Source organism: Eurypyga helias, unplaced genomic scaffold, assembly GCF_000690775.1.
Source record: "Eurypyga helias isolate BGI_N326 unplaced genomic scaffold, ASM69077v1 scaffold4288, whole genome shotgun sequence".
In the NCBI taxonomy this organism is placed as follows: domain Eukaryota; kingdom Metazoa; phylum Chordata; class Aves; order Eurypygiformes; family Eurypygidae; genus Eurypyga; species Eurypyga helias.
Genome location: NW_010268759.1, coordinates 1 through 13,245, shown reverse-complemented (window position 1 = coordinate 13,245; position 13,245 = coordinate 1). Strand labels below are relative to the sequence as shown.

The window sequence follows — 13,245 nt, the reverse complement described above, 5'->3', positions numbered from 1 at the left end:
CCTGCTGTCCTCAAAAACCTCTGGATGAGAACTTCACTACCAGAGCAGCTGACAAGCAATAATGACAAGCAGCAGTTAGCAATATTTATGGTGCAGAAACACTGACCAGAAAAGTCTCAGACCCCAGGGCTGCTCCTTTGTTTTCTTCCTGGGGCGCACCTGATGGACAGGGACTGCATTTCACCAAATGCTGCACAAAGAGAAGCTACCACGATACTCTCCTAGCACTAACGATAAATACAACTCCGCTATGCTCAGAGCCTTTCTTTCTGCAGATGCTAAGTTCCACAAGAATCCTACCTTGTTGCTATCACAACGAATCAAACGTCCCCGACCTCAAACTTTCCATTGAATTAATAACCTACAGGAGTGAAACAGCAGTCACAAGGGCTTATATTTTCTCTGAAACCACAGTCATGAATTCATTAGTCAACATGGAGGAAGATGGAAAAAAGGAAAGGTTTGGGGCACAGACTTGGCACAATCTATGGTCAGATGGTAAATGGCATGATCTCCTTGAGCTTATTGCAAGCAAAAAATATTTCTTCCTACTTCTAGGACAGCAGCCTGAAACAGTGCTGCACACATACCCTGCCCAGAGCTCAGGCATCCAACACAGACACCAGTTATAATCAGGTGGGACCAGCCCACCCCATCATATCACAGCACGTGAATAGTAAATCTACTGCACCAAGATGAGCCACCAAAATCCATTGCACTGCACTGGGAAGAGTCCAAGAGGTGAGGAGTGATGGTGGCACTGCAGAACAGCTCACTACCTCTGTCCTCCCCAGCCACTCACCAAGGGTGCTTCTTCAGGCACTTCTCACTGAGACCAACACGGTCTGACCTGTTAGTACGAGCCCCCCAGCCAACGGGTCAAACCTATCCCCCTAACTTCTGGGTAAGGAGCAGATGACTAAACAGGGGAACTGAAATGATGATAAAGCTGGTGAGGAGAATCAGATTTGGGTCAAACAACCAAACCCACAGCCTCCCTGCCCTGCTGCCAGCAAAGCGGCGCAGTCATCCTGGCATGGAAAGTGACTGCAGGGGGAGGGGAAATGCAATTTCTACCTGCAGAATGCCAAGAAACAAGGTCTTTCCCTTGAAAATGGGGTCTGCCATGCACTTCTGACATCCAAAGCTGGAGGCAGTGACAGGACTAATGCTTCAGTTTGTAGCAAAAGCAACTCCTAGACCATGTAAATAAATGAATAAATAACTAGCAAACCTCTCTGAAATCAACCTACTGCCCTTCAGGTACCACCTCCCCATGGCCATCCCACCGCAGGCTCCCACCGTAAACTAACACCTTCACTTCAGGTTTTAACTCTCCGCAAACCGGTGGCAATGACCCATGTAAAGCCAGAGCACTGCCACGGCACAGAAAAACACGACTGGATGCTCACTGTTGTCAAAACCAACGTATTTCTACGTCCTTCTTCCACTACATCAAGGCCAACGCGTCTTGGGTGTAATTCTACTGAACTCTGCTACTCCAGACTGAAACTAGCACATTTATTTAATGTGGCAGCACAAGAAAATTCCACATCCATAAATACATGAACATCTGTCGGGCTGGGCACAGACGACGGCCCTGCTGTGGATGATGCATTAACAGAAAATGAAAATTACATGTGCAAATCTCTCCATCTCTCGAATTAAAAAAGAAAAGAAACACCCCACCTTTTGCCACGTGTTCAGACTACCACACCAGGCTAATCAGGCAAAAATGTCCCTACAAAAGCCTAACCTGGTTATTCCCAGATCTCCTTGATGACCACCCATCACCATCTGACACCTCACGTCCACGGGAGCGGGGTTCCTTTGAGCCCCAGCCTCACCAGCAGTCACCAGAGCCAGGGATTCACGAGAGACTTGCAAAATAAAACAATGGAGTGAGTAGGTAATGGGCCACGTCTCACTCCATCGAGGAGGCACGTGGGAAGCAAAGGGCAGTCTGCTGAGGGCTAGGGGAAGCAAATACTTCCTTGCCATGTACCATCAGCCTGTGGCACGCTCATTCACCAAGTATTTGCGGAAAGGGGATCGGCTTATAAATATGAACAGCACCTACAGCAACCAGAGCCAGGAGAGATGCAAATCCACACACACCTGGGGAGAAAAGAAGTATTTTGAGGATCCATTGGATTTTCCCAAATACAGAGGCAACACTAAATAACCCTAAATCCCCATACCTGATACTGAGAGAGCAGAATGAATTAACTCAGTGCAGGTTTACAGCTGCAACAACTCCTCCTTCTGATGCACCAGTTTTCCCTAAAACATCTTAAATTCATCTGGCAGGCAGCTGATAGCACACACAGCATACTCGAGGTTTACTCTATGACTGTATTTCCCATTTATGCCACAGATCTCCTGTAAACATCAAAAGAGCACTTGGACCCGTACTGAAGGATGCTCCCAAAAAGAGACAAGGGATTTCAGTCCACAATTAAGTTAAAACAAATGCTCCGCTGGATCTTTAAGTCAAACTCTCCCAGAGTTCAGCCTCAGTGAGTGAGTGGAGGGGATGTTTGTGTTGTGTCTTTTTCTTTTAGAATTTCACCCAAACCCTCTTTAGCTCTTTGAGTTATCCACGAAATACGTTCCCACTTCTCAAGAATCCTTGCAGATGCTTTGATGCTTTTCAGACCACTGATGGCTCAGAAAAAAGCCCCATAAAACCTGATGATGGCTTGTTCCCAAATGAAAATCGCTGCCCAAGAAGCACAGCTTGATGTTATCCTCTGAACATTTGCAGGTTCTGAAATCACACCAGACGTGTATTTTCATAGCCATTAAGTGAATCTAATTGACTTTACAGGCAGCAAAATCTTGAAAAGGTGTTTTGCAAATACCCTTTCTAAAGAGTTTAAATTTTTAAAAGATCTCTCATTAGCATCCCCTTCATACAGTAACTTCCTCTCTCCCATAGAGTAACTTCCCTCCTGCTTGCCTTCTCTCTTTTTTTAAGCAAATCCCGCCACTAATGATGTAATTCCAATAACGAGGACTTTACCAAGACGCTCACCGCTGTTAAGCGGACAGCAGCTGAGTATCTGCTGTGCTTTTATTGCTGTCTCTAACTAACCATCATCTAAAATTGCTGAACCCTTACAAATAGCAGGTGCCCCAAACCAGGCTACGTTCAAATGCTTCTCTTTCCAGTTCTACTATCTAACGTTATTTTAAATTGAAAGACTACAGATTTAGGTCTTCCCTGGTTTCCCACTAGAAGTGTTACACAGTGTTTCTGATGCTGTTATCTTGTTCCAGGGAGGATGAACAGATTTGGCACCTCTAAAAAAAGAACAAAAAGCCCTGATCTCAGTAAATTAAATGTGGGTTTGGGTTTTGGGTGATGGGGTTTTTTTTTCTGTACTCTGACTGCAATAATGATTTTATATATCTTATTAAAGTGTTAAGAATGGGTTTTATAGGAAAAGTCATAGCAGAAAAGATCAATAGGCCGTGCCCAGATACATCTGGGAGCGATGCGTGTCAGATGCTCTGAAGAAGGTGTAAGAAATCCTGTTGTTGGCAGCTCATCTGCCTTTAGGCAAGATGCTCTCTCCCCACCATCACCAGCACGTGGGTTTGTGCACTGACGCACTCTGTTTTCAGCTTAACAGACACAATATCCTCATCCTGCTGACTTCTATTTATTTTCTCATCTTTGTTATTCCCCAGTATTCTACCAACAAAAGTAAATACTTGCCCTCATCCTGCAAAATAGCTGATTGACAAACTAAAGGAGGAGAACAAAGTATTTACAGAATGAAATTATGTGAAGGAATATAAATCATAGAATCATAGAATCACTAGGTTGGAAAAGACCTTAGAGATCATCCAGTCCAACCGTAAACTTAAAAGCGTGGTGGGAGGAAGGGGAAGATCAGCGAGATACAAAGCGGGATGCTGGGTGTGGGACCACCACTCTCGGGAAGTGCCAGAAGTGAGGAATGAAGCAAGAATCAGACCAGACAAACCCACCAGAGAATTCCACACATGTGTGGACAAGAGAGCCAAGCAGAATTCAAAGGATAAAAAAATGCAAATATTGCAGTTTGACACAAGACTGGGAAAATGGAATACAGAACTGCTGTGGCAAGGGGAGAAAAAGGAGAAAAAAAAAAAAAGGAAACTTTTATTCAAGGAATGACTATTGGTTCCCAACAGTAGATATTATTATCTGATAGCTGCTGAAATGAGGGTTGTATGCGAGGTGCACTGAGAAGCCATTCATGGTTGGCCAGCTGGTCCATCGCCCCCCATTTTGATCAGCAGCATCAGCGCAGAGACCAAGAGCCGCAACTGTAAAAAGCAAATAAGCTTGCATCTCCAATGCCCATTCCCAAGTCGGATTCAAGCACATTGGCAAGAGAGAGTGGGAGCAGCTTGTATAGCAATTACTGGTGATCGAGGATAAATCTAAGCAAGTAGCTTACTTAAAAATGCAGTTTTGTCAATTCAAGACAATTTTACACATTTGTCCTGATTTCACCAAAGATCTTCAGCTGTGAAAGAAATCACAGAGGAAAGCCAGGCTGGCACTAATCCTGCACACAGCTCATCCCCGCCGCGCTGCTAGCCCAGACACCTGCGCACAGTTCGGTCCTCCCTGGGATCGCAGGGGATGTCCCAGCCGCCAGGACTTTGGAGATGGACCCTCTCCGCACCACCTCCTCAACTCCCAAGCTGGTATAAATACGCCTAAATACAGTTTAAACAGGGCCTGGGATCCAGGTGATCCCAGTGCTGGCTCAGCATAGATTTAATAGTGCCATGCAGAGAACAGAGGGACCTGTCGGGGAGGTAACAAACATCACCTGCATCACAGCTCTACCATAGTCAGTGTATTTTAAACGTGTGCTCAGGTCTGACCTTTGGTTCCTAAGGAAGCCTGTAACAGAACAAACAATTTTGTTTAAGGCTGAAAAAAAGTATTATGTTCGCGACTAAACACAGATTTTTTTTACTATAAAGAAGCAAAAAATAACAGAACGGGAGTAGTAAATCAGCTTAATTTGGATCAAAACTATCCTCCCTTTTATTTTCCAATGCCTGAATGGGAAAAAAAAAAAATCACTTTCTCATAAAACCTCTGGTTTTCAGTTTTGCCACTTGGCTAAATCCTAGAAACAGCACATGAATATTAAGCGACAAATATTACTTGCAAGTTACCATTTCGAGCAGTACACACTTGTGTGAGACTAATGCACGGTGTTTTTCTGTTTGTGGTCACCCTGTTGCAAATCCAATCGCAATACCTCACGTAGGCACTTAAACATACACCCGTAATACATGTATCCCGTTAACTGTTTTGGTAAGTCCCCCTTCACTCACAGGATCCCATTTTAAAGCAGAATCCCAGCTTGGCACTAAACTGTGGATTTAACCTTTTAGAATTGTCCTGTAAGAAACAAAACTCTCAATTTTTGAAAGGAACACTCGTCAAACAGTTATAGAAGACAATAAATGATACCGTATATGCTTTCATAAATAATTAATTGATTGCTTGGGTCCAACGGGTCAATAGATGACTTGAAAGAATGGCTCAAAGCCATCTGTAACAGATACCATGGCTTGTACCTGGCTCTAACCGGACCTCTCCACGAACTAATTGTTGACGCACCCTTAATAAAAGGCATGAGGCTTCTTGGTGATTCCACTTGGCCTTTAACAAACAAACCAACCAAAACATCACCACCAAAAAAACCCCCACAAAAAACAAACAAACAAACTTACTCCACCCCCAAAAACCAAGCAAACCAACACGAAAAACCTTATTATTTGGTTACAAGGAATAGATTTGTAAACAGAAACTAGGTAAGACATGCTGCTATCTTTGCATTCCCTTTAAGACTGCTTTCATTAGCCACCTGTCAGGAGAAAGAAACGATTCTTCAGCTTCCTACAAGGGGGAGGAAAAATAAAAGGAAAACAGAATGTGCAAAAATACACCCTGAAGCTCCCTGTTCTGCCGATGCACAAAGCAACAACAAAGGCCCGTACATCCCTCGGCTCCTCGCAGAACCACGCGCCGGCAAAACATTCTGCTAAGTCTCTTTTTTGCTTGAGTCTGGAAGGGAGCAGCATCAAACTTGCTGTTATTTGTAACAGAGCCCCAGCACCGCATTACCAAAAGCGGAGCAGGTGCTCTGCAGTAACACCGGTACACAACGCTGTGAGTGCCCTGAGCCCTGACAACCATTCCCATCCCAGGCAATTAAATAAAACCTGCCTGAATAAAGATTTCAGCCTACAGGAGGAATTTCAGAAATCCACTCTGAAATTCAGGGAGATTTTTGAACGGTCAATCTTCTCAAAAATCAGGCTCTTCCATAAAAACTGCTTTTTTCAATGTATTTAGAGGTCCTAAGATAGAGAGCAACACCTAACGATAATTTCTAAAATATTCAGGCCCCTGGTCATGCACGTTGGGAGGAACCAACTGGACCACAGACACTGTTGGATAATCCTAAGAGGCTAAATAAAATACAAAATATAATATATATAACACAATTACGTGCTTGGGAATAAGATTTTGCCGTCCATGTTTGTACACCCAAAGTTCAGTGTCAAGAAGGGCTCAAAGCTTTGTCCTTTTAAAATCCTTGGCACTAGTCAGGTACCTGACATTGAGCCTAAATTTAGGCTGTTACGAAAATCTGAACCTGAAACAGACTTTTGGGTAATTGTTTCAAATCTTAGCCATTCCTAAGAAAACAAGAGGAGGAAGGAGAGCCACTGAAAACCCTTTATAAGAGTAATCAATTTGCATTTAAACCCACGGAGAAAATTCTGTAGTCCTTTTTAGGTTTATTCACTAAGACAGTCATGAGAAATTACACACACCCATGCCAGAAAACATCCAACATTGGAGAAAACATTAAAAAACATTACTCAGAGCCAGAAAAATACCCAGAACACCTGATTCTCCTGCCCCCCTTCATGTTCCCAAGTCCCAGCATGGCTTGTGTTTGCTGGTCTTGAGAAGTTAACTGTGCCTAAAAAAGTACTGATGTTCAATTCACACAACTTATTACTTCTTGTATTGAAGATTGATGAACAGCAGTTGCACGTAGCAGGGTTTTCAAACACCTGCAGGCAGAGCTTACGGTCAGAGGATTATACCCACCCAGTCATGGCTACAAGTTAAATGCCACCGCACTAACTGACGGTCACGCCAGCTAGGGACTGCCTTTAGAGAGGATTTTGAACACGTGCATGGCTCAGCACCACAAGGGACTGTGTCCCCTCCAGATTATCCCCCCAGCGCTTTCCCCCCAGCGCTTATCGGCAGGGGCGCAGGGTTGGGCTGGGGCCCGGCAGAGCTGCCTCCAGCCCACCCTTGCTGCCGGGGAAAGCGCTGGGTCAGCTCTCGGGTCACAGGGTAGGGGTCAGGGGCTCCAGTGCCAGGCTGGTGCTGGCCCTGGCAGCGCTGTGCCCATGCTAAGTGCTTGCAGGATGGGGTTGCCCCCAGATGCAAAAGCCAAGGCTCCTCTGCAGCCAGGCGTGATTGAGTGCACGAGTATCAGAAAAGGTGCATTTCAGGAGGGGCAACCTAAATTAAAATGTATTTTACATGATTCAAATAAACCCAACATATTTCAGTGCATTACTAATGCTGGACAAGGCACATCCCTAACACTTGGAAATGGGAGTTGTTTTTCCTATTGCTTCCCAACAAACTCTGCACTGGACAAGAGAAATGCCAAACCAGGCAGCTCCAGTGCTGCTAAGATGTAGGTACCCAACAGCAACAATGGGAATCGCTAAGCAGCAGCATCCTTCACCGTCCCTCTTGCAGGAGGCCAGTCTCAGAAATACTTCCAGACGTAACACTTCCCACTATAAAATATATTAAAGGTCTCTAATCCTAATCTCGTACCATCTCTCTGATGTGCAGATCACATCCCTTGAAGCATCCTCTTTGGGTCAGAGAGCTGCCAGCAGGAGATTCTCCCGGGACAGACCCTCCTGCCATCCAAGGATGAGACCTAACCTCCGTGTCCAGCAGAGGTGGGGAGCAGAGCCGGGAAACGCCAAGGCAGGGATAAGGACACAACCTCTCCCCGTGGCTTTCCAGCTCTGAGCCCCACGCTGACTCCCCGAGGCTCTACGTGGTGCGTGAGGAGACATGCGTGTGAAAACCCCAACGCAGGGCAGCTGACTCGGGGCTTGGGCAGATACGTGAGGTCAGGCCACTGCGTAAGCGAGAAATGCCGAAGACAGGGATGCTTCAGATTCCAGCTCCCTCTGGGCACCTAGAGCAGGGCAGGGCTCTCTGAAAACGCATTCCTCCACTGGGAAGCAGCAGCCCTGAGCCCTCTCCGGCATCAGGTAACTAAGCCCTTTCTTTGCAAAGCGGGAGCTGCTCTATTCTTTCCAAACAATGTTATCAGTGGGCAGCAGCGATCCTGCTTATCTGGGAGCTTGAGCATTACTCAGAATGTGGAAGAACTGGGCTCCATGGCCACCCCTCCACCCAGGGGCTTTGTGGTGGGGAGAAACCCTCCCTACACCCACCCCCACCCTTGGCTTGCAAAGGGTCTGGGCACGGCAGAGCAACTGCAGCTCCCAGGCTGAGGATCTCCTCCCAGGGCAGACCCTGTATTTTGGCAAAACAACCCCGAGGCACCCCGGAGGCTCAGCACCTGCTGAGTGGGGTTAGCAGGAACCACACAATTTCACATCCAGCTGCTCACCTCCTTGCAAACACCCAGGTTCAAATCCTCTGGTGTCAGCTCTGTCCCACATCAAACTCACTGCAAAGGGACCCCAATCCCAGAGCACAACTCCCAGACAAATGTTCCACCAAAGGCAAGATACACCTCAAAAGGGACAAGTGGCAAACAGGATCTCACCATCCCGCAACCCAGCTCTGGCCCCACCTCAACTGGTGTCCAAATCTCTGAGAAGGGCAGCACATCCCTCCTTTGGGCTCAGCTAAGAAATGTGTCACCCAAGAGTGACAGAAATCAAGCCATCCCCTTGTAGCCCCTCTTCCTCAGGGCACAGTCCTGCCCTGTCCCCCAGGGAGGCTGGGATATCAACGCAAGTTCTTCATCCGCACCCTCAAGGTCCAGGGGACAAAGGGCAGTGGGACAGGGAGGCTCTGCTCACCCCTTGGCAGAGGCCAGAGAGCAGAGGTGCAAGTCCCCCTCCCAGCACAAGGCACCAGAGCTCAAGAGCTGCAGATGTGCGGCCACTGCCAAAAACCACAGCTCTCAGCCTGGCGTGCCTAATGTGACCCGACACCTCCTGCAGCAACCACTTGGGCTTCCTCTGCTGTGTTACGCAAAGCAGATGCCCTCAAGACTCCAGGTCCAGCAGCCCCAGCTACCCAGCCTGCCCGTCTGTGCTGCCCTGCAGCGCTGGGCATCGCAATGCAGCCACCCAGCTTGGCGACGGCACCAAAAGCCACCGGCAAAGGCCACCTCCCACCCTCACCAGGTCTTTGTGCCCCCCTGACACATCTGCACGCCCCTCAGCAGACCCTGCTAGGACAGCCCACTGCAGGAGATCCCACTTCACCGCAGGAAGACATCCTAGCTCGTCAGCCAAAGCCCTGGCTCTGCTCGTTTTGGGAGAGCGGCAGTTTTGCAGCAGAGGCAGGGAGTCCTGGTTTCCATCAGCTCTCCAGCGGAGACCTCAGCCACTCAAGAATCTCTCTAACACACCAACCACAGCAGAAAACATACAACACAACCAACCGGGACAGAAGCTTGAAGAGACACTGTAAAACTGATTAGTCGTCAAAACCATCAAAATATAAAAGAAGCTCCAGCTGTGCTCCTCTTATTTGCGTAGAGAAATGCAAGAGGCAGGGCTCTATTTAAAATTAATTTTTTTTTTTGTTTGTTTACTAGAGCCTAAGTTACTCTGGTTGACAATTAAGCCCATTATACAACTCCTTCCTTTTCCAACGCCCGGATGCCTTTTTTCATATAAAGAAAAAAAAGCAAAAAAAAAAAAAAGAAAATTCCAGTAAGCTCTATTTTTAAATGAAAAATGCAAGTTTACCAAGTGCTCAGGAAGGTGTTTGAACCATTCAATCTTCTGTTTTAAGACCGTGGCACAGGTCTCAACACAAACAATTCCTTTCAAATCGACGGCAATTTCAAGTCACCCCACTGCGTACAAGCTCGAAGTTAAGTGCTGGCCCAAATGTTCTGCCAGATCCTTGGCGCAAGTGTAGGAGGGCAAAAGAAAATAAAGATTTAAATTTTGGCTAGCGTACTTCTGCGAAATCACTGTCAGCACATATTTTTCAGTTCATACAAAACCCAGCGGAGGAAATTTGAAACAATAACTGGAGGCGAGCTTTCAGAAAAACTGCAGAAGAAAAACCCTAATGCGATGTAACTCATGGGACTGTTCAACGTTAATCACTAGGCCGGGTGCTTACAGCCATCTCATTGCAGACAGGTCCTTTTGGTTCCGTTTCAAAACCAACCCACAGTTTTTGCAGAAGCTTTGGTAAAACCAACAAGAATGACCCACTCTAATATTTAAAATATTCCCTCACAGTAGATGCTTGCCTTACCAGAGGCTATTTGCTGTAGATACTCTGTACAACAGTACCCCAACCCTGGATACCACAAGGAGCGCCCTGCCAACAACAGGTTTTCGTGCCTGGGTACCATGGATGCCAAGACCAAAACCTCTGCAAAGCCATGACCTACATGATGATCTGAGACCTTAAGACCACATCCCAGTTCTACCGTTGCACTCGTCACCTAAGACACAAGAATTCACAAACCCACAAAATGCTCCTTTCCCCTGTTTTCCATCTTGGAAGAAAAAGAGTATTCAAGCAGGTGGACAGGGATTCTGCAAAGAAGGAGCAAGAAGTTGCCTGGTCATACTCCCAGCCAAAGCCAGGCCAGCCCGCACTTAGATCAGGTTGGGGTTTTTAACTTGTCTAAGTTGAGCTCTGAGCATCACCAGCCCCTCTGGGCCCCTGTACCCGATGACCCTCACCGTGACCATTTCTTTCCTAACACCTCACCGAGAAAGCTTTCACCAACATCTGAGCTGGAGCAATATGCAGGAAAACGAGCCCTTTTCATTCCCACTGCAATGATTTCTGCCTATGTGCTAATTTGTAAACTAGCGGAATAAATTACCAATTTGGGGCTGGAAGTTATTTTGTTGTCATTTTTATGTCCTTTGGGTGGGATGGGCGGCACATCGCTGCCTTTATCTAAGTTCAGACAGACAAGGCAGTTCATGAAGACGGCCTCCAAAACACACACATCTCCAGCCTTTTCCAAGACGACTCTATTTATACTGCTGCCTTCTAGGGAAGAAATCCAGCAACTGTATTTTGGAGGGAAACAGGAGCAAAAGACTGCACAGCTACACCAAATAGCACCACGCAGCTTCATGGCACGTGGACAGGTATCACTGGTGGTGCCAGTCGCAACCCACAGACGTCCTTCTCCTCCCCAGTCCCCAAAGCCTCTTTGGGCTTCACCTAATTACAACCCCAGCCAAGTTGCTTAACACCATGATCATCAAGAACCTTCAACCAAATAAATGTGCTTTTTTTATGGCATGGCAGAAGCCTAATTATAAATTATTAAATTCCACCAAAAATTAAAGCTCTAAAATTGAAATCAGCCCTTTTTGGTACCAAACAAAAGCAGTGCTCGCATTGCAAAGACATACTGGCAACACAGCTGAACAGGATTACATTACTGACCCTAAACAAATTGAGGGCATTCCTTCCTCTTCGAGTCCCTTCCCTTTATTTTCCATATAGGCTGGTGTTAGAAATACAGGCACTTTGATCCATGCCCTGAATCGTGACCGTACAAGTCCCAGGCATTAATGAGCGACAGAACTCAAACACCTATTAACCCCCTATTACATGTTCTTTTTCTACTGGAGTCCCCTACTACTTTCTCCAGCACAATGCTTTGTTCAGTCTGGCTACAGAGGTTCAGAAACATTCTGCTGTGAGACCTTTTGGTTTTGTGACACCACCTTCAATGAAGATTGAGCTTTTTAAATATAAGTCACACGCCACTTCATTTTTCCAAAAACAATCACTGCAAATGAAACACAACCTGTGCATAAGATAGGACAAAATCTACAGAAGATACACACTGTGGTGGGAAACGACATCTAGAGCAAGCACATCTGAGATATTTGGGGATTTTTATTGGAGGAGAAGCACAGTTTTAGAAAAACATAACATTTCACATCAGAAGTGAAGGAAGTTTGTGGCTATGGTACTTCCTATGGTCCTTTAGAAGTGCCCAGGAAGAGATCCATCACATCTGGGCAACAGCAACGATACAGCAAAAACATGTCACGTAGAAAAACAACAGACTAGGTACCCCAGGAAGATGGAACCAAGGTGGGATGCCGTCATCACCTTGCTCTCCCAGCTCACCACGGCACACCACCAAAACCAAACCTCAAAACCCAAGTAATTGCCCAGACATCCCCTTGCTCTGGTCCTCAACATGGATGTACGACTACAAAAAGGGAAACAGCACCCGACAAGTTTTAAAGGGGTTTTTTAAAAATAATGACATAAGAGATCTTTCACAGCTTCATAATATTAGGTACTGTATTTGTAATTACACATGTAACAAGGATGAACACAGATTATGTCACACCCAGGCAGCATCCCTTTACATACCTGATCTGTGCCTCGTCCAAACACTTGCATTAAGGAATGTTCTTGAACAACACGGGAAAACGGGTGCAATAGCTAAAATGTGTTCCTCTATGCCTTTGGGCTAAAAGGCCTTTCATCTCCCTGTCCTCCCGCTCTCGAAGCCAACACCAACAGCAAGGAGCTCAAGGAACAAGGGCTGGGGTGGACCTAGCCTGCAGCAAATAGCCTGCATCATCCAGCCCCAGCGGCACCCAGCACCCCTGTCCCTGGACCGGCCGTGGAACCCAGCACTGCTGTGCTCAGGGGGCAGACAGAGGCTGCCTTGGATGACTAGACATCTTGGGGGGGAAGGGGAAAAAAACACCCCACCCCACCCCAGAGTCGGCTTTGTGCCTGGTATGGCTGAAGAGCTGCATTCTGGCAACTTTGGAGCTTGCTCAGTGCTGCTGACAGGAGGAAAAGGCGCCAGCAGCAGGGAGCAGCCATGTTCCCTGAGCAGGGCTGGCGGAAGGCTCCCTCCGGGGAATTCGTACTCACCTGGCGGTTTCATGTAATATTGCTCAATGTCGGACATGTCCGTGTGCAGCGCGCAGTCGAGA

At 46.7% G+C, this 13,245-nt stretch overlaps 1 protein-coding gene across 1 annotated transcript in view; it reads right to left on the bottom strand.

The window, feature by feature from the left end:
- Window positions 1-13,238, bottom strand: part of LOC104514225 (N-acetylaspartate synthetase) — a 26,592-nt gene extending 13,354 nt beyond the window's left edge. Inside the window, exon 1 of the mRNA XM_010157839.1 lies at window positions 13,184-13,238. Coding sequence (XP_010156141.1) covers window positions 13,184-13,220 — 37 coding nt within the window. The 5' untranslated portion in view covers window positions 13,221-13,238. The remainder of the gene's footprint in view (window positions 1-13,183) is intronic.
- Window positions 13,239-13,245: the final 7 nt, after the last annotated feature.